Below are 23,720 nucleotides of genomic sequence, written 5' to 3'. Positions count from 1 at the left end.
AAATGACATCTGGTATTTACTCTTGCATAACGACCAGCCAGTACAATCTCTTTCCTCTGCACAGAAATAAGGGCTGAAGTGAGTACTGTTACTCTGAGGGATGGTTGGCAGTGCTGTGCTGCAGCACAGGAACATGGAAGGAACAGCACTTTCAGAGATTTGTAGTTCTTTGGCTTGATGGATGTCAGTAGTGATCCATAATAATCTAGAAGCACTATAGTCTGTACCACAGAAACTGTATGTGGAGGCTCCACCAAGCATGCATTTTCACCGGGATGCAACTTTTCTATAAGGCAACTCATACCCTTAGCTCAGTGTTCTGTTACCTACTGAGGAAGAAAAAAAAAAAGCTCTAGTGCCAGAAGAATACTAAGAAATCAATTGGCTTTCATTGAGAAGATTGTAATGAACACTGTCTATAGCAAATCTTCAAACTGCTAATTGAACGTGATTCCTAATTCTTTGCAGCTACCGTCTCAGACACCACATACTTCATGGAGTGGGGGAAGACACTGAGTTTCTTTTGTAAATTTAACATTTTTCTGAAAGTCTTATTTTGCCTCCTCATTCCTGCTTAAGCCAACATAAAGGTGCAGATGCACCTACACATCAGTCACATGTGAAATGTGAATGCACCTGACAGATCAGTGACACCGGGAAGAACATGGTGTCAGCAAAGCAAGGATCCAGAAGTAAAAAAGTGTGTTGCTCCCACAGGTTTTTCAGAGGGAGACAAAGTCAGCAGAAGGGCAACAAAATTTTTGCAACAGGGAAGTCCTGTAGAACAAGCAAAGGTTTTATTTCCACCAGAAGGCTTAGAACCAGGAAGAGAAAAGGAACAACACAGGATACCCTATGGAGAAGTCCAAGAGAGTGAGAAAGTGGCCTTAATGAAGGGCACCATGCACAAAAGCAGCTCGGTCAACTCAGCCAGCAATTCCTTCAGACCTAAAGAGCCACCTCCCCTCCACGAGGCACTGACTGTTCTGTATGCTCTGCCAGGGGACAGGGGAGTAAGGCAGCAGTCACTGCGTGGTGCCCTGTGAAATACCCAGTCACCTCAAAACCTCTGCTGCTGATCAGTACTAACGACTGCCACTACAGAACCCTTCTCCTGCCTTCAGGTATGTGCTGTCGTAAGCCTCACAGTTTGATGTTACCACCCTGAGAACTCAAGTTTCTGGTTTTACTAATGAATACGCAGCCACATAGGCTTTCTGCAAACTAACCTGCAACCGCTGCATCTAGTTCATCTTCCTCCACGGACTCCTGAGTAAGAAGCTCTGCCAGAGGAGAGAGCGGGTAACAGCTGTTGAGGTTCAATCCCAGCATGAAGTTGTGCACTTTCCCAGCACGCCCTTCCCTGGTGTTGAAAAGGGCACTATCACCCACCAAAGCCATCAGCATTCGCTGCACCCAGCTCTCTTGGCTGTTGTTCTGATACTCTTGATTTGCCTCAGCATTTTCAGTGCCTGGAGAGGAAAATTAAAATAACCAATGGTGAGACAGTTAACGTATAAAGTATAAACCCAAGATTTCTGGGTCTACTAAAATAAAGGACCTATTAAAATAAAAGGAACTGGGTCACAGCCTTCTTTCAAGGAGCCGTGGACTGAAGGAGTTCTGCTGCAGGAATTTCAGAGGAATGGAGAGACACTGCGCTCTTAACGTCACAGGCCAGTGATACTTTTCATCTGCAGTATAGCAGTGTGGATGTGTCCATCAGAAAAAACGGCTGGGAATGTGTTAGATGACCTGAGCCAGACTCAGTCTGGATAGAAAGGACAATGACACTACATATGGCTTTATCTGTGCTAGCTTTATGCTTTATCTGGGTGCCAGCACCTGGAAGACAAAATCTCCTGGACTCAGGGGACAGACTTGAGTTGCCAAGATCCATACTCTGTGTAGACCTAAATTCATCTGGATATATACTGACACCTTTCTCCATCCTTTGCTGACTGCTAGAAACTCAGCTTTCCTTAAGACAAGGTTAGTCTGCATAAAGCAGAATGCTACAGCATCAGAATTCTCATGTACCTGAAGATACTCTTACAGTAAACTGTAGACTACAATCAATATCTGGTTTTAATTAAGAGTACAATGAAACATCCAGACTTGAATGTCTATAGCTAGATGTTGCAGTGAAAATGACTTGGATTGGTGTCACCTTGCATTCATAAACTATCAAAGTTGACTTTTTGGGGTGTTTTGTGTGAGAAGACAATTCAGACTCAGGCTTGATACTTTAAATCCAGCATTGAAACATGCCTCTTTAATCCAGACTTTAAAGGAGCTGATTTTTATATAAGCAGAGAAAAACCAAGCATCAAACACCACAAAATGTAGAGGTCCAACATCTGTACAATATTCTATAGAAGTGACAGGGATTATCAAGTGTTTACAAATCACAGAGTTGTAGGTTGCCCGTTGTGGCTACAAACTTTGAGAGAAATGTAGTGTTACGTGCTAGCTATAGGCTTAAATAGGAAATCTGCAAATGAACACAAAATGTGGTACCACCCTCTCCCTATTATTTTACACATAATGGGAATTGAAAAAGTAATAATTTAACTGAGCTAATGACATAATTCACTGCCTCATCATACAAGATTTTCTTTTCTTCCTGTAGATCCTAAAATTACAAAGAGCTGCATTCCCATCTTTCTTTTAGTTGTTAAAAACAGGTGAAAATCACTGTTGTCCCCAAAAGTATCATCAAATACAGGAAGCCTTATTAGGACAAGACAGAGACCCTGACTAAAATCACCAAATTCCCCAGGTGGTTTAGGTACCTAAAGATAACTATCAATAGGATCTTTTCTTCCCACCATGCAATGTTGCCCTAGTAGTTGTGCCTCTTCTAAGAAACTGGATTTGGACGCTGTTTAAAGCACTGTGCCAAGCACCAGGGATTTCCTATATCAGATGTCATTTGCAAACATGCTAGAAGACACCATGAATGCTGAAAACATAAATTAAACCATTCTCAGGTAAACAGTTCATCAAGGAGCCCCTGAAAACAATGGACAGTGTTAGTTTGCTGGGCCAGTAACAATCTGAACATGCCTCTGAGCTCAGCAGGTTGCTGGCGACAGACTTCTAGAGATCATTGGCTCAGCAACACTCATTTTTGGTTGTATGCAAAACTGCAGACGGCTGCAAGGCCCTGTTGGGCTGACACCAAGACTGAAGATCTGTGAGAGAATCACTTGATCATCAGCTTGACCAGGAGCCATGAAGTCAAGCCAAAGGATCTCCTGAGGTCTCTTGTTCAACACTTCCCTATTTTGCTTGAGCCACTGGCTCCTTTAAGATCCTTGGGCTAGGCAATTAAGTTTTACCATTGGTATAAATGAGAGCAGAGCTCTCAGTCGCAAGAGATTATTGCTAAGACTATGGAAAACCAGCTGCGGCTGATGACCAACATCCACAAACCTGACCAAGGTACTGGAAAGCCAATGAAAAGAGTAAACTGAAACAGAATCTGAGGACTTCCTTACCTTTTGGATGCTGTGATTCATCTTCGCTGTCTGAACTGTCGTTGCTTACAAGATGCTTTAGCCTAATATTTTCTGTCGAAAGAAATACAAAATTACTTTAAACTGCTAGGGTTTAATTGTCAGAGCAGCTAAGAATTTCAAAAAAATCTGGGTCATAAAACTATCATAGTCTTCATATGAGAAAACACAGCTGAAGAAATTCAATCTTCTGTGGCCATCTTTACATTCAGAATCTGATCAGAATATACTGGCTTTAGCCTGCGATTTCTGCAGAGCTCCTGCACTAGGCAGATGAGCCAAACGGCTGAGAAAACAGAATGTAATTCTAAACTGGTACCTACTGCTTGACCTCTGCACTACATATCTGACACATTTCATTCACCTCGAATAAAACTCAGACGTATACATTCTGTTCTCTCAATAACTCCTAGTGAACTAGAAAGACAATGTTAAGTTCTGTTAGTTACTTGCTAATTTAAAGAAAAAAAAAAAAAAAAAAAGAGGAACGCTTAACCCCATTTATACATAGAAGAATGGATAACCTTAAAAATAGCCATTTTTTATATGTATAAATATATATATTATTAAATATATATATTTAGTAATAACAGAAGAACAAAAGCCAAGATGTTTATGAAAGTTTTACTGGAGTATGTGTGAAAAACAAAGTCCAATGCAGTTACACGGGCAGGAAAGACATTGGTTTTCACTTCATAACATTAAGTGTGAGAAATAAAACTAGAAATGAGTGAACTTCTCTGGCAAAACCCTGCATTGTTAGGGTTAACAGCTTTGTTTCCAAAACAACCGCAAAGTCATTGTTAACTGTTCATTACTATTCCAAGGCATTATTTCAAAGTCAAAACGAATACTGAAAAAGCAACACATTCCACGTCTCAGGTAAGGTTTGTAGTGGAGGTGAATTCACGTGAGAATGGATTATAGGCTGACAATATTATTTTTGCTAATTATGGAGGGGAGACTTGAAATACAAACATTTGCAACATTTTATGAGCAGCCTGATCTCAGAAGCTTCTATCCTACAGAGGCTGAAGACACTCAGCGAATTCCAGTGATGCTAATGTATCCAAGAGAAGACTTGAAAACAACCCCTTTATTCCCTAGTACAGCATACGCTAGGAATCATCTCTAGTTGAAACCTGAAGCCAGCTAAAATAAACTGAATGAGGGTTGTTTCCTAATGAACTTGAACATACTATCAACTAATTCTTTTTTCCATTAAAAAATTAAAATAAAATAATATCTACTTTTCATCACAGAATGAAAACGTATGTTGTTTCTGGTGGCATACCTCTGCTTTGGGCTGTAATTTCCCACAAATGCTATAATTTCTACTAAATGCAGTACCAAAACAATGTCAATTACACTTTGCACTTTTAGCTTACCTCTAAATCTACAAGCACACCTGGCTGAAAGAAAAGACTGAACAGAGAGTCACTGTAACATCAAGTGTAAAAAGCCACAGCTTTATTACCCTTGGTAATGAATACTGGACAGATGGCCACCACTGTTGCTTTTTTTCTGAAGAGGATTATGCCCTCTTAGATTTACATACAACACTGTAAAAATCCCCACAGAAATGGAAGAGCTTAGTCATCATGTGTTGTTCCTTCAATACTTTTTCTGTTTAATATTCAGTGGGTCCTCAATCACTACTCAAATATGGACAAAGATGCACCAAAAAAACCCACGTGCAAACTCCTGAGCAATGAAAGAAGGAGGCAGGTCAAAATAAAAATTAGTGACCAAAAAAGGAAGCTAACAAAACCAACAAACGCCATTTTTGGACTTCAATCACCTCTTTAAAGCAACCTCTATGCAAAATTTATTATTTACTGCTGTGTGCAACACTGGCTCTTCTGATGTCCATTGGCATCTGGGACATCTTCAGCACTGGTAACAGATTGTGGTTCAAGTCACATTAGTATTCTCACATCTAATCTCACTTCAAAGCATATTTTTTGAATTATATGTGAAATGAACCACAGGTGAGAGATAACAATCTGTCTCTCAACATCTTAAAAAGCAGTAACACAGACTTTTCAACTACCACATTTATTGACAAAGATCCTCCATTAGTAAGCGTTAACACTCATGAGGTGTATCAGGAATATCAATCTGGAAGCACAGGTCTCATTTTCACCCATAAATCGTACATTATCAAAGAGCTGAATACCATCTACCAGGAGACAGAGACAGCTAAGGGGCTTGGGGGGGGTGGGGGTGTGTGTGGTTTTTTAAAAAAAAAAAAAAAAAACAAACTCCATCTGCATTTTCTCTCCACACTCTTCAGAAAAAACTGGCTGTCTAGTACAGAATATTTATGGGTTATACAATTCTCTGGAATGCCGCCTTCTGAAGAGGAAAAAAGTGTAAAAACCCTTTCATTATCAACTGCACTCTGGAATAAAACACAATAGCTAAACTAAGCTACAACTCTTTTCTTAGAGTCATTATGTCATTTGTGCATTAGGAATGAAACTGAAGTCATCAGATATGAACAGGTGACTTGAATGGAAAAATCTAACAATGCAGAGATGATAAAATTTGGTTTTACTTTACTAATAATCCCTTGCATAATACAGTGCAGTGTCAAGAGAATATGCAAATAACTATCAAGTATTTGTCAGCTTCTGATCTCCAAAAACTAGCGTAACATTAAAAAGGGAGTTGGGTTAATTTCATGAAAATAGTTGGGATATATGCATGTGACTTTCAGTGCCTCTGATCAGAAACAAAAGGGAACGAAAGAAAATTACTGACCCTCTTTCACTGACCTCATTAGAATCTAGCAATGGCAGCAATTAAAGTTACTTGAATTCCACATTCTTAAAATAACTACCAGCAGACTGCCATCCTTCCACAGAGTGAGAGCACACTAAATCTTGCTAGTAATTGTTTTGCGTAGCAGAAGCATTATTTACTAATGTTACCTAATTCTTCTTCCATGGTGGGACCTTTATTTTGAGAATTGGAGACGCCAAGTACTCTGTTAAATAATATAGAAAATGCACTGCCCCAGACACCTGAAAGGGAAAAAATAAACAATGAATGCTGGCTGGTAGAAGGGAAAAAAAAACCCATATACAAGTAGTTGCTTGCTCTCTGAACACAACCCTGATTTTGGAACATGCCAAGTCAGATGTACATACCAGAAACAATAGAAAAGGGAATGCCAGCCCATGTCTGCAAAATCCTTCAAATGGATGTCTTCCAACAAACTGAGAACTCTACTTCTTGTCTCACACTCTGTGTGACTGCATTTAAAAGCCCTTCCCCATGAACTGCTGAAATTAGTCTTATTTTAAAGTCTCCTTCTGTCACATACTCACCCATCAAGAAATGCAAGGGATTTTCACTATACTTCTTCACCACTGTCCCCATAAAAAATTTGCTTCCAAACAAATCAGGAGACATAAAAGTGCCATACTTTGCCATACCAATCTCATATGGACTGAATTCCACCCAGTCTGCAAAATAAGAAACAAAATTGTGCTTTATTTAGCAATCTCAGCCTGAATAGAAACAGAGGATGAAAATACATAAATGAATGAAACCTCTGTCCGAGTAAAGAAATTTGAGTTAAAATGGAAGTTAAATAACCAACAGGAATACTTCTTAGGTTGTGATGAAGTCAAAATTTTGATTTCAAATGAGACAAACTAATGTCTCAGCAGAGAAGGAATTCTCATTCTCCTCTGTTATCACAACAAACTTTTGAAAAAATGAGGTTGCAGAAACAGAAGTATAAAGCAATCACGAATGAGATCATAATGAGAAAAACAAAATTGCATCTGGTTTTCATCTCATGCTTCAGTATGACTCCCTGTCACATGAAACGCAACGTGGGTCTAAGTTTCCAAGTTTCTTTTCTTTCACTGTCATCCTACGAAAAACAGAGCAGTGACAAAGGCAGCAGAAAAATCATCTAGTATCACAAAAGTTTTGAAACATTCTAGGACAGGCATTTGAATTCCACCAAAACCTAAAATTTCTAGTGAAATCCAGTATGAAAAGGCAAAGCTGAGAGGCAGTTGAGAAACTTACTAATACCAAACAATGCCAAACATTTTTAAAAGTACGTTCCATTTTATTGAATACAGAGCTCAATAAAAATATGGAATAAAATGTTCAAATGCATTTTCTGATCTTAGTAGATGTATAACAGTAATGATATATGCCTTTTTTGAAAATGGATTCAGCTGACTTTGAAATATTTTCTTTGATACAAGTGGATTTGCTTAGATCAGACAATTTCACAAAGGGAGCAATGACAAACAAAGGATACCCTACATTTTTAGTATTTCACCCATTCAACTCTTTTGTCTTCCGTATTTTTAGTAGTGATTGCTTCTGTAAACAAATTGGAGGTAATTCTGAAATATGAAGGCAGAAGAAACTGCTTTGAAAAATCCCCACAAGTCATAGGATGTGTCCACTCCTCAAGATACTCGGTGTTTCTGTTGAAATGTTGAGTGTAAGGTTAACCACTTGTCCTGGATAGGAATGATCTAATCATGACTGCTGAGAGTTTTGTTTCATGGGGCAATGCTTATCTATGCTAAGTCAAATACAACATCCTATTTTCCAAATAAACCACCCACAAATCTTCACATTTACTGCAGCAGAAGGAAATTCCTTTGAAGACCTAGTCCAGGAATTTAATGGTATTTCCCTTGAGATATATAAACAGGAATTGGCAGATATGTATTCAGAAACGTGTTGACGGGAAGACTGGATTTATAATTAGAATTCATTTAATCAGTGATAGGCCTTATATCTAAAGAAGATAATTTCTAAATCACATATCCTGCATAGGGAAATAAGATTTCTGCCTTAAAATTAAAGGGTTTCAGCATTAGCTTCTGCCATTCCAGAAATTTCTTGAGACAGTGGCCATTTAAATGAGCAGGACTTGAATGTCCCAAGAGACAATAACTCTATACCAAGAGAAATATATAGTGTTTATATCCCAGTAAATCGGGCTAGTTTCTTGGCTGTGACTTAATCCGAAATGTACTAAAATCAAACCTCTCAGCTGTGTTCAATGCATTTTGGATGTGGCCCTGATGTAAGTTTGATCGTAACTCTACGCTGCTGCTTACCAGCTGACAATGCAACAGATTTTCCCTGTTCTCAGGAGGAAAAACAGGTGGTAATTCGCCAACATTAAACATTTGGCAGATTCAGGATGGGGCACATAAACGCCTCCACTGTACTACAACACAGAGACCAGACTCACTTTAGAGTCCAGCCTTGCTGCATGCGGGCAGATCAAACCACATACCGTAGGCAGCATGTGTGATGGACGTGGCTAACCAAGCACCAACCGACGGATCCCTCTGAAACCTGGAGCCTGGGATCTGACTGCCATGAGTCCTCCTCAAGGCAGCCATGCCTCCAGAAGGAATTCCATCGCACCTGCTGGTACAGAGCAACACACACTCTCACCCCCTCACCGACATACGTTTATGTAGTGGATTTGCATGGCAAGGTTTTGGTAGCAGGGGGCTACTGGGGCGGTTTCTGAGAGAAGATGCCAGAAGCTTCCCCCGTGCCCAGTGGAGCCCATGCCAGCCGGCTCCCAGACGGACCCGCTGCTGGCCCAGGCCGAGCCCCTCTGTGCCAGTGGCAGCGCCTCGAGGGAGGGGACTAAGAAGGGGAAAAAAACAAAATATGTGCAACACAACTGCAGTGGAAGAGAGGAGTGGGACTACGTGAGAGCAGCAGCGCTGGCACCCGGGTCGGGGCAGGGGGAGGCCGGGGGGCTCCAGGCGCCAGAGCAGAGATTCCCCGGCAGCCCGTGGCGAAGCCCCCGGCGAGGCCGGCTGTGCCCCCAGCCCATGGGGGTCCATGGGGGGGCAGATCCCCACCTGCAGCTCATGGAGGACCCCACGCAGGAGCAAGTGGGTGCCCAAAGGAGGCTGTGACCTGTGGGAAGCCCACGCTGGAGCAGGTGGGTGCCCAAAGGGGGCTGTGAGCCATGAGAAGCCCACACTGGAGCAGGCTCCTGGCAGGACCCGTAGCCCCATGGAGAGGAGAGCCCAGGCTGGAGCAGGTTTGCTGGCAGGACTTGTGGCCCTGTGGGGGACCCACACTAGAGCAGTCCGTTCCTGAAGGACTGCACCCCATGAAAGGGACACATGCTGGAGCAGTTCTGGAAGAACTGCAGCCCATGGGAGGGACTCACGTTGGAGAAGTTCATGGAGAACAGTCTCCTGTGGGAGGGACCCCACGCTGGAGCAGGGGCAGAGTGTGAGGGGGAAGGAGCAGCAGAGACACCATGTGATGAACTGGCCGTCACCCCCATTCCCCCTCCCCCTGCACTGCTCAGGGGGAGGAGGCAGAGAAATCGGGAATGAAGTCTGGGAGGAAGGGAGGGCTGGGAGGAAGGTGTTTTTCTGATTTGAATGGTAATAAATTAAACTGATTTCCCAAGGAGAGACTGTTTTGCCCAGGATGGTAACTGCTGTTTGATCTCCTTGTCCTTATCTCAACCCATGAGCTTTTGTTATATTTTCTCTCCCGTCTGGTTGAAGACAGGAGTGATAGAGTGATTGTGGTGGGCACCTGGTATTCAGCCAGGGTCGAACCACCAGTTTACCATAATGACTTTCAAGAGCAAAACACCAAAATCCAAAATTTGACTGGTCTGGCACTGCAGCAGCAGCGATGGTGGTGAACAAGGCTGTTAGGGGATGGAAGCACACAATACCAAAGCCAAACATTAAATTCCACTCCCCTCTTTAACACTGGATATCAGTATTCTCAGGTAATTTCTCATTATTAAAGAAGCTATCATAATTAAAAAATAATAATAAAAAAAGTCATCTAACTAAATCACTGTAATTATGTTCAGTTAAAATATTACTGCAGTAATATGCAGGTATGGCCAGCACCACCTGGGTCAGAAATGCCATCAGCAGGGAGAACATGCAGCGCCCGAGGCATGAAAGCTATCAGCAGCTGCATGAAATCTTGCACCATCACGGAAGGAATGTTATCTTATATAATTAATGCATGTCAACTTGAAACAACATGAAAGACCTCACCTAAATCTATAATCTAGTAAATAAGAAAGTGTAAATATTTCTGCTCAGTTTACTATGTAATTCACTTCAAGAAGAGCTGTTCAGTTCTAAAAGGAGAAAAAAAAGCTTACAATACAAATGATCAAGATCTAGCATCCTATACATCGATACAGATGACACTCTCAAAAAAGCAAAACCAAGAACCTCTGGCAGGCACAATACATTTTTTAGACCAATTGGTAAGGCTAGAGAAATTAAGACCAGCCTTCAGGTGTTCTGGCCTTGCTTAGAGAAGGCCATTATTAACTAACCATAATTTTGTTTGTAAAATGGTAAATAAGTAACCCAGCAAAATTTCTCAGAAAACAGAAGCTCATGAAAAACCAAAACACTTTTATTGTAAAAAAAAAAAGTTTCAGTTCCCTAAGGAAGAAAGTAGGCATTCTCCCATGAAAAATTTGACTTAATTTACCACCTCATTTTCAATTACAAACAAAGTTACAACAGGAACTTCTCCAAATAATCTTTTTAGGAAATGTGGATACAATGTCTGACTTATAAACCCTGGGCAAGCCACTTGGTGTTTCCCTTCTCAGACTTAATATATGACTATATATACATATATACCCTTTTCTTTGTACAGCATCTAGCATTAATTGGACCCACAGAATTGAGGCTACTAGATGGGATTGAAACCTATGGAATAAATAAAAGCAAAAGCCACTTTGGTGTTACCAACAGTACTTTACACTGTGCCACAGGTAAAAAAGAGGTAGTGTAATTTGTTCAATTCTAATTTCACTCTTCTTAAAAACGAGGAATAATTCTGTGTGATTGAAGAAATTTCCCTTTACCTGTTTGATATACTAATGTTAAGCAGCTTTCTGCTGTTGGAGAAACACCAGCTTTCTTTTTCTCTTGACTCCTGCAATGTACTTAGTTACTACATGGATAAGCAGTATTCTTTTCATTGGTAGGGAATCTTTTTTTTTGGTAACATATAGAGAACAAAACTTGGCCACCACTTAATATTTCACAGAAACCTAAAGAGGCTGTTATTATAGTGTTAGACTTACTTTCAGGTAAAAAAAAATTAAATACTGTTACAAAATGGTCCAAGAGTATGTCTCTAAACTGCAAGAATGATGGAGAAATAAAGGCCAATAATCTAAAATAGTCTGTTTGTCTTTCCATGGACAGGAAAAGATGCACCTTAAAAGCCAAGAGAAGGCTCAGTTCCGTGGTATGCCATGAGGAAGACATCCATTTGATGCCTGTTCTCCACAGCCCTGTAACCTTGGTGCAAATACTGCACCAATCAAGTGTGTATCCACCTACCTAAGTATGGGTTAACTTATCCCTACGTAACTCCTTGTTATCAGCCTCTATACTGTCAGATTCCCAGAAGCTGCTGAACACAACCCTGTCCATTTCCCAATCACTTTTTAAAACCCACCAGAACTGTCTTTATGATGTGCCTGTTTGATGTACCCTTCAACATCACAACTTCCTATTCTTTTTGTAAGTTAAAATCTCCCAGTACTCATTTTGTAACAATGCAAATTTTGTTAAGCCCCAAAGAATGTTTCATATCATGGCAAATTCCTTCCTAATCCTTGCTGCAAGACTAATAATTTCTAAGCGTACCAGGCTGCAGGATACAATTATTCTCAGAATTATTAAAAACCCAGGCTTTTTTGTCAGCCATGCACTGCTCTCTTCTTTTCACAAGTGTCTCAATACAGATTGGAAACATACCTGCAAACATCAGCTCTGAGACATCTGGTTTGACATGGAGACATGTAAAGAGTGGGAGAGCACACTGAGCATTATTGATTTTCTCTTTCATGTTGCTCAAAGTGGTGTCCATTCTCTGCATGAAAAGGAAGACATTATGTCAAAATGGATCCTGTAAAGGCCTGATGATATTTGGGAGAGTACTCATTTCTCTCAAATTCTCAAAGAGAAGGAAAATGGACAAACCCAGCTCCTTAAGACAAACAGAACAGAAGAATTTGTAAAAGGAAGTACTCTGCCTGAATGTCTTTGATCTGCACAGTTCAGGAAGGAGGGAGTGGGAGAAGACATGATAGGAAAATGACAGAAGCATCTGTTAAAGAATCCAAAGTAACGTGGCCAAAATGAAAACAGTATTGCTTGACAAAGCAAGTTCTTTCCCTCTGCTACTGTAAAAGATGAAAACAAGGAAAAAACTCTTAGGCAGAACTGCCAATAATGATCATATAATGCTTTTCAATCTGTGCTGTTTCTGAAAAGTCAGCAAAGATAACTAAGAAAAGCAAATGGACTATTAAGAGGTTTACATTTGCTAACCAAGGATCTGCATCTCCCCCAGAAACCATTCTGGAGTCTGCAATCAAGACAGACTGAAAGTCATTATGACATAATAGTGCTAAGATGTGTTATCTGTGAGTAACCAAAATCTTTATTTCCACTTTTCACTGATTGTATCAGGTTCAGATTTAAGCTAAACATTGGTGCATTTGTTTAACCTCTTAGTAAACAGTGACTTCTAACCAACCTCACATGATCATTAACATTCCTTCATCATCAGAAACCTATGCTATATATCACAGTTCCTAAAAGCTGTGTCGCCTGCTTCTCAGTACTTTAAAGCGTTTAAAACCTAATGGCAATGTATGCTCATGAAAGACACAAAAACACGTCTTTGAATTTAGTAACACATTTCAATCCTACCACAAGACCAAATCCAAGTTCTGACTGATCCAATCACCTGACTCATTTGAGCTTAAAGTCTGTGTGCCTGATTCAGTCAATTAGGATTTTTCAATAATTAAATACAACAGTATGAAGCCCTCCTATTGTCCCGTTTCTCAGAAAAACAATAATTAATAGAGATATGGATCTTTACCTTGGAATTACTATTTGGTTAAACAAATGCTCTTTTTCTTATAGCAAAATGTGCATAAAGAGGTTGCACCACATTGTCATTTTTTTGTTGAAATTGCTTGAGCAAGTGATTTTAATACACAATGTTAAGAGCTTGCTGCAGGTACCCAGCAACTGAGTTCATTTCTGTTGCACGTGAATGCATGATGTTTTCCTAGCTGTTAAAGAAATGAGTACCATTCAGAAGCATCCCAGAGCAAGGAAAGCATTTACAAGTTTCTTACCCAGTATCTTTTCAGCTATAACTTTAAATATCCCAATTACTAAATACGCTTTTGTTAAATGTTACCAAGGTCATTTCAAAAAAATATTAGCAGCGTTTATTACGCAACAGTTTCATAACTCTAATAACCATAAAAAGATGAACTCACATTATGGATAAGTGTTTCACCTATCAGCATTCCAAAGATATCTGTGAAGGTGACAGGCTGCCCTGAGCTTTTCTTATTCCACAGTGCTTCAATATAGCGTTTGACTTTCTGAGGAGTGAGCAGCAGAAGTGGGTTGTGACTCACGGAGTTCATCAACTCTTGATTAATCTCCTTTGGTCCTTTTTCTGGAAAATCTGGGTGCGAATACAAAGTTGACATGTACCTGCAATGGAAAACAGGCTCTGTAAGTTATCAAAGCCTGGTTCAATGTCAGCTGCCTGAAATGTACAATAAGCTCATAAATAATTTGATACGATTACTGATTAAATCAGGTTAATTTATTCACCATTTATACAGTAAAATGCCATTTCCTTTCTCTCAAGGCACAGAAAGCCAAACAATTTGTTCTAGATGTAAGCATACAATCAAAAACTCAACATACATTTTCATAATGTGTATGATGTAGAAGATTAAAGTGTTCCTCATTTATATGTTTAAGGGATAATGGACAGAATCCTCATAAGTTGAAAAAAGTTTCTCAAGTTGTCACAGCATACAAAAATTTGGCAGACTGGAGGTCATAGATATATACATGTGCAGTTCTTTCACTCTAAGATGTCTCTCTCTCACTCTCCAGTTCATTATCACTATCCGAAATTTCCTAAAATATATTAGTATATGGCTGGCTTTCCAGGATCTAGATGTTTTCATAGTAAGATGAAGCACAGTAACTACAACCTGTGCAGAGATTTAATTGACTCGCAGGACTGAGAAGAGGCCTATCGGGCAATCTTGATTTTGTCACTGAGTAACTCTGGAAACTGAAGGTTTTTTTACTCAAAATAAAGTTTAGGCACACATGCAGACAACTGTGGCTTGCACTTGGTTGGCTTAAGTAACACGATGAGTGAAGACTCAAGATAGGCCATTCCCATCTTCTAGATGTTCATTTCATTGTTATTTATTCAGTTAGCTGGCTCAGGTAAACATACCACACTGGCAGGCATAATTCTGCACAGCAGTGAGATATGCACTGTGTGAGCCTGGCCCTGAGACCACTGCCCACCAATTCACTTGACAGCGCGATGAACCCCACCACATGCCTGATGTAAGAACTTGCTCCATAGTCCTTGTGCAGTCTCTAAAGCTTAGCATGCACGTCAGCTCGTGGGTGGAACAAACTCAGCAGCAAGCTTCCATGTGAGCAGAGAAAGGAAAATGCAGGATGAAGAATTCAGTACAAGGTTGAAGCAAGATGACAGAAACCATCAGGGAGGTAAATGCACTGCTTCAAGGTTAGGCATGCATCTGAGTGAACAAGCAAAAACCTGCCTCTCCCTCCAGAAAAGCAATTCTCCACCCTTTAGAAAAAGAAAAGAGCATTATTCCCAAGTAATAGACTGCATAGAAAAAAAGTTTCAAAGTGTCAATCAATTTATTCGTCAAACAAGAGAGTTCAGATAATCTTGCTATTTTAGTACAGATTTTATAGGTTTACATTAGATCAACTAAGTATTCACATCTGGGTTTTCCCCAAAAAAAGACCTCATGGACATCTGACTGACATCTTTTCAGAATACGGACTACATACCATTGCCTAGAAACACAGTGAAATTTTTTCACACTGTGTTGCACTGTTCAACTGCTCTTCATCCAGCCAAATTATACCATCCACTTTTCACAAATCTGACAAAAGTACATTGAGATGTCTCAGCAGACAGTGATAAATCTGCCCCCTCAATCACTAGTGATAAAAAAAAAAACAGGTTCCTGGGATGCCAACCTTTTATAGTCCAATATGAATAAGAAATTTACTGTAGTTTCTAGACACTTCTAGCATTTCAAAACCTTCTGGCATTCTGAAAGCTTTCTATCTAGTTTGGGAGGGGGGAATCAAGCTTCACACAAGTGAAAAATGATTGAAAAAAAAACAGCACACAAGGAATAGAACAGACCATCACCTATTTCAGAAGGTTTAGCAACATTGGGGTTAGAGTATTTCCTCAGAACGTGTGGAACCAAAATTCATGTGTTTCCTTAGAGGTTAAACCAGGGGATAAAACTAATCCCAGGCAGATTCCCTGCTCATTTATATTTAGCTATTCCAACAAAAGTCTTTCTCCCTTATTCTTGAAGAAGGGAGACATCCGTATAAGCTCATAATTGTTGCAGTTTAACCCCAACTGGCATTAGACTGGTAGGAACCCCAAGGTCTCTATACCAAACTCCTGCTCAATGCAGAGCCAACTTAAAAGTCAGATCAGGTTGCTCAGAGCTTTGTTCAGTCAAGTGCTGCTTTCACAGTAAGCACTCACCGAGTCATCCAGAGAGAGGACGACACCTTATCCAGCCTAGCCAAGCAAGGATGGGGCAATACGTTCCAATGCCTGACCACTCTCACTGCAAAACAGCTAATTCCTAATAGCTAATCTAATTTCTCTTGCTGTTAACTTATGGCCATTACTCCTTGCCCTTTCTCTGTGCATCTCCAAAGCGACTGTTTTCTTTACAGCTACTCATTAGGTAGCTGAAGACAACAGAAAGATCTCCCCTCACTGCTACCTTTGCCTAGTCCTCAAGGCTAAAGAAACCGAGCTGCCTTACTTGCTCATGTGCTCTAGTCCCCTAAATGCCTTGGTCGTACTCTGATGGAATTACTCCAGTTTGTCAATGCCTTTCTTGTACTAGGTGGCCCTAAACTGGATCCAGATGCAGCTCCACTATTCAGACTAGTACCGGTTATGATAAAATTGTATTATGTGACATTTGCAATACCCCCTTGAAAATTTCAAAATTTTCTTAAGATGTAACATCCTCTACTGCAACCCAATCCACTGACATTAAAACCAAATCTGCAACTTTGCACTTAATGAAAAAAATACGTAGTGTGAAGGAGTCCAAGCAGTTAAGAAATTGGGGCTAAATTTGTCAGATGTCTTTGGCTGATGAAAATTACACTGCTTTGAAATGTGTTTCATCATTTCTTTTAAGAAATGTGAAAACAAATAGTCTCAACATTTGTAATAAGTGTAACTCGGGACAACTTTTATAGAAGCCAAGGAGACAAAAGACGGCAGGTTCATAGCACTGGGCAGGGAGAAGAGAAACACCTTCATTCAGAAGAGTGGTTGAGGGACACGTAATACTGGGGGTTCAGAGCACTCTGCTGCCTACAAACCCTTGAGCTCATAATGTGCAGACAGTGCCTTTCACACAGTGACATCACTCTGATTTTCTCCTGCTCATGTGGTTCCTGTTAATGGGCTGAAGTATTTATCGAGTCAGACAGAAGGCCATCATAACTACCTGATAAGGGCATTCTAATTGAGACATCTTTGAAGATCTTTACTCCCATCTGACTAACAAACTATTTTGAAAAACAATGTAATTTCTAAATTAAACAGTGACAATAGGAGTGATAACAAGGTAATCCATAGCAGGATGCCCTGCAGCATAGCAGTCAGTCAGCTTTCTTTCCTACAAGCTGAAATACACCTGCTCAAATCTCCTAAGAAAGAATCAGTGAACAGGTCCTAGACATCCCCAGTAAATCCATCCACTAAGAAGGGGATTACTCAGTCTATAATGGAACAAAAGATCTTTCAGTGATTTTGAGAATCTCTTCAAAGTCCCCCAAAAGCATACAATCCATTTTGGGTTGAATGAGTCATTATCTTCAAATCATGATAATTTATTTTTTTTCCATTTCATCAGCAAAACAAAACAATACAAAAATATTTTGGATTTATATCAACAGCTTGAATTCTTAATTTTTTGGTATCAAGACGAAAGAATCAGTTACACAGTTCTAGTACAAACAGTATTGGCTGTTCATACAGAAACATGGGTGTGTGTGTGTGTAACACCTCTTTCCATCCATTCCTACTTATCAAAGCTCCTAAGATCACCTGGAGACTGAGCTGTCTTCACCCTTTGAGGCATTCTGAAACACCTCCACCCGCAGACGTGCTCCACTGACCCGCTACGCTGCAAGACAGCTGTCTCTGTATGTCTTTTCCATACTGACAGTGCACACACAGAATTTGCTGTGAATTATAACCTTAGATGTAAGTTAACTCTCATGAAAATTCATCCTTGAACTTCCTGAAGAAAAACTGAAGAAAAACAAAAGAAAAAAACCTTACCACGTGGATCCTGAGAGACCAGCAATGTAAGTCGCACAGTCTAAAACTCCTGATTCATAAAGTGCTTTCATGACTCCAGCAAACCCTACCATGGCACGAAATCCACCTCCTGAACCCAGTATCGCTATCACTGGTACCTGCGTAGATGAGAAGAATAGCGTATGACCACATCAATTCTGGTAAAGACTTAAAAGTAGTAAATAAACATTGTTCACTGATCACTGGCCAAACATACCAGTCTTGTGCAATTAATAGGTCACCATCCAGAGATCCTCACAGCAGAGAAGAAAGCTGTGCTTTCCCGAACTTGTGCATAGAAGTTCTAACAAGCCAAAAAGAAGGTAATCTGCAGTCTTTTAGTGGCACATGTATAAGAGAATGGCAAAATACTTTAATAAAGCGCTTTGAAATACGACTTTTAAACACAGTACGTTAGAATGCAACATGGGTGATCCCACCCATGAATTTACCTGTTCTCTTGGGCCAAGAGTGATGTACAATATTTGTATGTCATTTACTTAGTCCCTTCTGCTTCACAAAGAGCTGGATGGCAGGATTACTTTTGGACTGCAGCACAGGAGGAGGGCAGAGCCGATCACAAGCAAGGGAAGCCAGGAACTAGCTGGCAGCATGAGAGGTTCTGCCAAGGTAGAAAACTTGCTTCCTTCCAGCTTCCTATTTATCTTCTACCTAGGGACCATTAGCAACCAGGAGGTGCAAACAGATGGCATGTAACAAAGCACCCGGCATACAGGGATATAAAGGGAAGCTAATGTGCCTAATTCCCATGCAGGCAAGAAGGAAGATGTGACTGATGCAACACAAGGGCAGAAGAAAGCAGGAATTCCCAGGAGAGGGGGAGCTGCAAGCTTGCTGCTTCTGGCAGTGAGAGAAATCCCCCCTTCCACCTGCAGCCCTTCACCTCAGTTCAGAGCCCTGGTGACAGAAGAGGAACAAATGCTGTCAGGGAGGATTTTGGACCAGGTATCACAGTTTACTGGATAAGAAACAGTGATATAAAATGACACATGACAGTAGCTGACGACTCCCTCTTCTATGGGACCCAGGCCAACCGGCCAGTCAGACTGATTGTTTAAGGGGGGTCTGCTGCTTGCCCAGACTCCAAGTGCATGAAGACATGGAGAAATGGCTGAGTCTCACCTGGTCTTCTAGATGCTACTCCTTGCTGCTCATCCCTGTGGGCAACAGTGATACGAGCAAGGGAGACCCTGGGTAGATGAGAGGTGCTTTGCCCTTTCTTGGAACAAGAATGAGGGGCACAGGCAGCTGAGACTGTAGCCTGTGAACTTGATCTTTCTAGTCCAGAAGAGGAATGGCTCAAGAAGATGCTGTCATGCTCAGGTGGTGTCACTAGTGAGACTCCTGGCTTCTTGACCATGAAGCCTTGCTTGCTGATGAAGATGGTCCATGCGAATATGAAGAATCCAGCTGACCAACAAAGTGAGGAACACCTTCATGAACACACTTGCTAATGAGGAAGACTTCACACTAACTTCACCAACAGGGTAAGTGAACAAAGGGCGCAAATGTTGCAAATGCATGGGACAATGTTCGTAGTGAGACCTGCATGTTTCTGCTCAAAAGGAGGAGTGTTCAGAGGCTTACCTCAAATGTCTCTATATTAATGCACAGAGACATAAAACAAAAAAAAAATTGGAAGTTCAAGTGCAGTCACCAAGTCTATGATACAAGCAGAACACCACAGATGTGGTGGGACAGCACGCATGCCTGGCCATGCCATGCCATGGATGGGTAGAGGCTGGGAAGACAGGAGGGGGAAAAAGGGTGCAAGGGGGCTGTGCTCTACAAGAAAGCAGCTCCTTGATTGCAGAAAATATCGGGATGCAAACAGAGACACATCTTTTGGGAGCTTCTGGGTCAAGATCTGAAAGAAAGTAACACTAGGGATGTTGTGGCAGTTTGATTCAGACAGATAACCAAGGGGATGAAGTGGGGTAAGGCTTTCTCTAAAAACCAGAAGTCTCCTCATCTGGCTGTGGTCCTCACAGGGTGGGGATTTTAATCCCCTACTGAAAGGTCAGCATTGTGTAAGCCATCGAGGAAGTTTGTAGGCAGCCTTGGTGACAATTTCCTAATGCAAATGCTGGAGGGGCTGATCAATGCTGTACCTCACCTGCTGTACACTAACAGAACCAGGGGCAAATGTGGCCACTGAGAGCTGCGTGGGCTGCAGTCCTCCCAAAGTAACTGAGTTCAGATCAGACCAAGGCTGGGAAATGAACATTAGAGTTATGACTCTGAAACTCACTAAACTCTGGATTGTTCTGGGACTTGCTAGGCAGAATCCCCCTAATTTTCTCTGATGGCAGTAAACTGAGTGTTGGCAATAGCCTTCCTTCCAGAGACCACCAGGACAAGCCAACCTCCAGAGGTCCCTTCTAACCAGTATCTCTATGACTCTGTTCTATCGTACTTTTTATTCACTGCTGTTTGCTAATAGCGCACAATATCTGCGCAGACTCCTCCATTCTAGGTTCCTTACAGGCACAGAAAGGTAATGTCTGATTTTTCTGATTCTTCAGGTCAAGTAGTAAAATACATATATATAAACACACACACACACACAGATAGTCAAATGCTGTAATTAAGATCCTCCTTAGCTTCCTGCCTACTGAAATAATGTATAGAATTCCAGGTTCAGTTCACTCAAGCAGATTTGTGGCACTGCTTCAGACCTTGAAATCTAATCAAAAGGTCTACAACTAGGTGAATAAACGACGTCAGGTCTCAGCATTACTAAGGACCTGCCCCATGATGCCCTGTTACTTAGAACTCTGTTTCCCTGGTATCTGAAGAATTAGAACTTGTTTGAAGAAATCATCGCTTTTAGCAAAATTTCTAAATGAAAACACACTCAGAATTTATTTATCCATAATTCAAACCAGAGAAGATATTGAATTCAGTTATTAAATAAACTATTTCGTTACAAGACCACAGAAATTTTTAAGACAATCCAAACACCAGCTTTAATCCAAATTGTATCTTTGTAACAGAGCCAAAAGCAGTAAAAATTACTACTGAGAAAGAGAAGAGAGACAAATAATATTTTGGCCAAGAGTTTAAAAACACATTTTATAATAAAAACATCTGATATTACTACATAGCATGAAGACAGTCTCAAATTTACAACTACCTTGCAAAAACTACAGGAGAGAGAAGAAGAATATAGGTGCACCTATACACCTACTCACCTATCAAGAGATAGCGAAGGGAGCAAAAGCAGACCCAATAACAAATGACACCATATTGAAAATATATGTACAGGGGTTTTATACTTCTTTCCTTCTTACTTCCCAGCCTTCCCAGCCTGCCTTCAAAGTGGTTCCCCTCCACGACATAATTTCCCCAAGTATTTAAAAAGAAGACAAAATAAAATAGAAATTCATTTGCTACCATCATCAAGTATTTTAGGCTAAGGAAAGGTCCTATCTGGTTCCCAGTTTCTGAGATGTAGAAGAATTTTCCACTGTTCCATGGTGATAGGGTAGCAACCTCTTGGTTGTTACCAAGCATAAAAGGAATTACACAGTTGTGCCGAAAGCCCCTGTTTGATCAAATGGATAAGTCGTCAAAAAATTCACTGAAACATAATTCAAGGTGCCAATAGATGGGATTAGTTATAAGAAAAGGAATCACATGACTACTGAAGTTCAGTTTCCTTCTGCAGACTCCACACTCTAAGCAACGCAACTCCATGCAGACTGAAAATGCAGTCACATGGAAATGACCATGCACAATGACCAAGTAAGTTGAGACATTTCTCGAGGCTTCCATTCCTCAAAACCTGCTTATTCTTGATGCAGTAAGATTATCTGATTATCTTCTTCATAAGTGTTAAGCTTTAGTAATAGAAACCACAGGTATTTACTGGCATCAGCATTCATGATGCACCTCCAGAGATAGCTATCTATCAAAAAAATGACAAAACAAAGGTAATGATTTAGGACATGCCTGTTTTGTTAAGCCAACACCCCAATAACGGAGCAGTTGCTTTGTACAGAACAACCGTATTACTAATCACAAATTTAATCATGTACGTTAGGCTTTGAAAGCTCTTTATAACCACTACCTAATTAACCTACACAGACAAATCCAAACAGGATGAAGACAGTGGTCTGCAGGTGCAAGCCTGGAAAAAGTATGCAAGAACACTTCCAAAGCACCACTATTCAACAAATCTATTCATCAGTTAGGTGGCATGAGCACAAGGGAAAATCTGAGTTTTCTTCAGGATCCAGAGAAATCCAGAAGGAGGATCAATAAAGAATGTCAAGAAGAGTCACTGGTATCCTGACTGCAAATGCTTCCTGTACACTTAATCTTCACAGGCATTCTGGGAATCATAGGTTCCTGTACTGGGGGAGGGTGGGTATACTGAGAGGTAGGGGGATGTATAGTACCTCTTAATTTCCACTTGATAGCAAAGTATGAAGAGCTGCAATCACTACTTTATTTCTATAAATGAAATTCAAATAAAGAGTTCTAGAGCAGAGAGCAGCAGCTTAAGTTAAGCTTCCCACAGCAAATGAAGTTTTTAAATGATGAAAAAATAACTGAAGAGAAGCACCTACTAGACATTTACATTCATTTATTTCAGCCAGCTGAATACAAGCTGACTTGTAGGCATAAGTCAGGTGATGAAGCCTGAGTCCTTTCCTGCTTTGCAGAGTAAGGTAGAGTACGTTTCCAAGCAGTTAGGTTTGTCAAAGCAGCTTTTTAGCTGAAAACTGGTTTCCAACACATTTAAGGGCAAAAAACAGTAAAATTTGAAGTTACATAAACCCATCTTACAAGCTGCCCTCTAGGATAAACAGGGCAGGGGCAGCGGGGAGTAGCTGCAGAGTACAAAGGGAAAAGAACCAAGAAGCCATCTCACAATCAGGAAAGAATGGAGACTAGGTAGGATCCCAAGGCACGCACACTTCTCCACGCACCCAGGCTGGGGCTGACACACTCCACACTCAGGCACTCTGAACCCCAAGTCCTTTGTGCATAACCAGTAAAACCATGGCAGAGGTACCAAACCCATTCAGGCAGATGAGTAAACTCAGATCAAAAGGGTAGAGTGACTCAGAAGAAAGTGATGTGGTGAGTCAATGGCAAAAATGTGAATTGGATTTGAAAGTCCTGGAGAAAAAAGCCCGTTGCTCCCATCCCTGGCCACAATGCCATGCTCAATTCTATATGGTTGAGCCCACTTTGAACAACCAAAAGGCCATGCCAGCATGGATTTCTTTTTCCTATGGCTGGTCTGCATGGCACAGTGCTGAGGGACTGAAGCTAGCTTTGAACAAACTAGCTTAGACACCACCAAACACCACTGAACAGGATTTAACAACACTAATGAAGTGTTTTGTCAATACATCTGTACTGTTTCTAGGATCCACGGGGCACTGTACGATGTGGACAAACTCAGCACCACACAGTTCCACTTCAATCAATAGGCGCCTCATCTCAAGTGCTGACTGCTTAATCACCAAACTGGGCACGAAAATGGAAAGGATTTGGGAAAGAAGATATTTTTTCAGAAAAACAAGCTTTGGACACAGCCACTCAATCATATTTTCCAGTAATCTGGCAAAAAAAAAACCAAACCCAAAACCCAAAAAAACCTGAAATCTATTAAATCTTGTTTTGGCAATGAGTGGAGCAGATGTTTTGAACTAAATGCCCTGG

The 23,720-nt window shown here is 40.8% G+C and overlaps 1 protein-coding gene across 2 annotated transcripts in view; it reads right to left on the bottom strand.

The window, feature by feature from the left end:
• The window catches only part of PLA2G4A (phospholipase A2 group IVA), a 66,436-nt gene that overhangs the window by 8,995 nt on the left and 33,721 nt on the right, over window positions 1-23,720 (bottom strand). For both annotated transcript variants that reach the window (XM_037404049.1, XM_037404050.1), the window contains exons 7-13: window positions 18,003-18,139; window positions 13,858-14,080; window positions 12,314-12,428; window positions 6,857-6,994; window positions 6,458-6,550; window positions 3,504-3,575; window positions 1,230-1,472 (exon numbers count right to left, since the gene is read on the bottom strand). In XM_037404049.1, coding sequence (XP_037259946.1) covers window positions 1,230-1,472; window positions 3,504-3,575; window positions 6,458-6,550; window positions 6,857-6,994; window positions 12,314-12,428; window positions 13,858-14,080; window positions 18,003-18,139 — 1,021 coding nt within the window. The remainder of the gene's footprint in view (window positions 1-1,229; window positions 1,473-3,503; window positions 3,576-6,457; window positions 6,551-6,856; window positions 6,995-12,313; window positions 12,429-13,857; window positions 14,081-18,002; window positions 18,140-23,720) is intronic.

The sequence above is a fragment of the Falco rusticolus genome, chromosome 11, assembly GCF_015220075.1.
Source record: "Falco rusticolus isolate bFalRus1 chromosome 11, bFalRus1.pri, whole genome shotgun sequence".
NCBI lineage: Eukaryota > Metazoa > Chordata > Aves > Falconiformes > Falconidae > Falco > Falco rusticolus.
The sequence above is the reverse complement of the archived record's forward strand: the minus strand, read 5'-3'. Positions and strand labels throughout refer to the sequence as shown.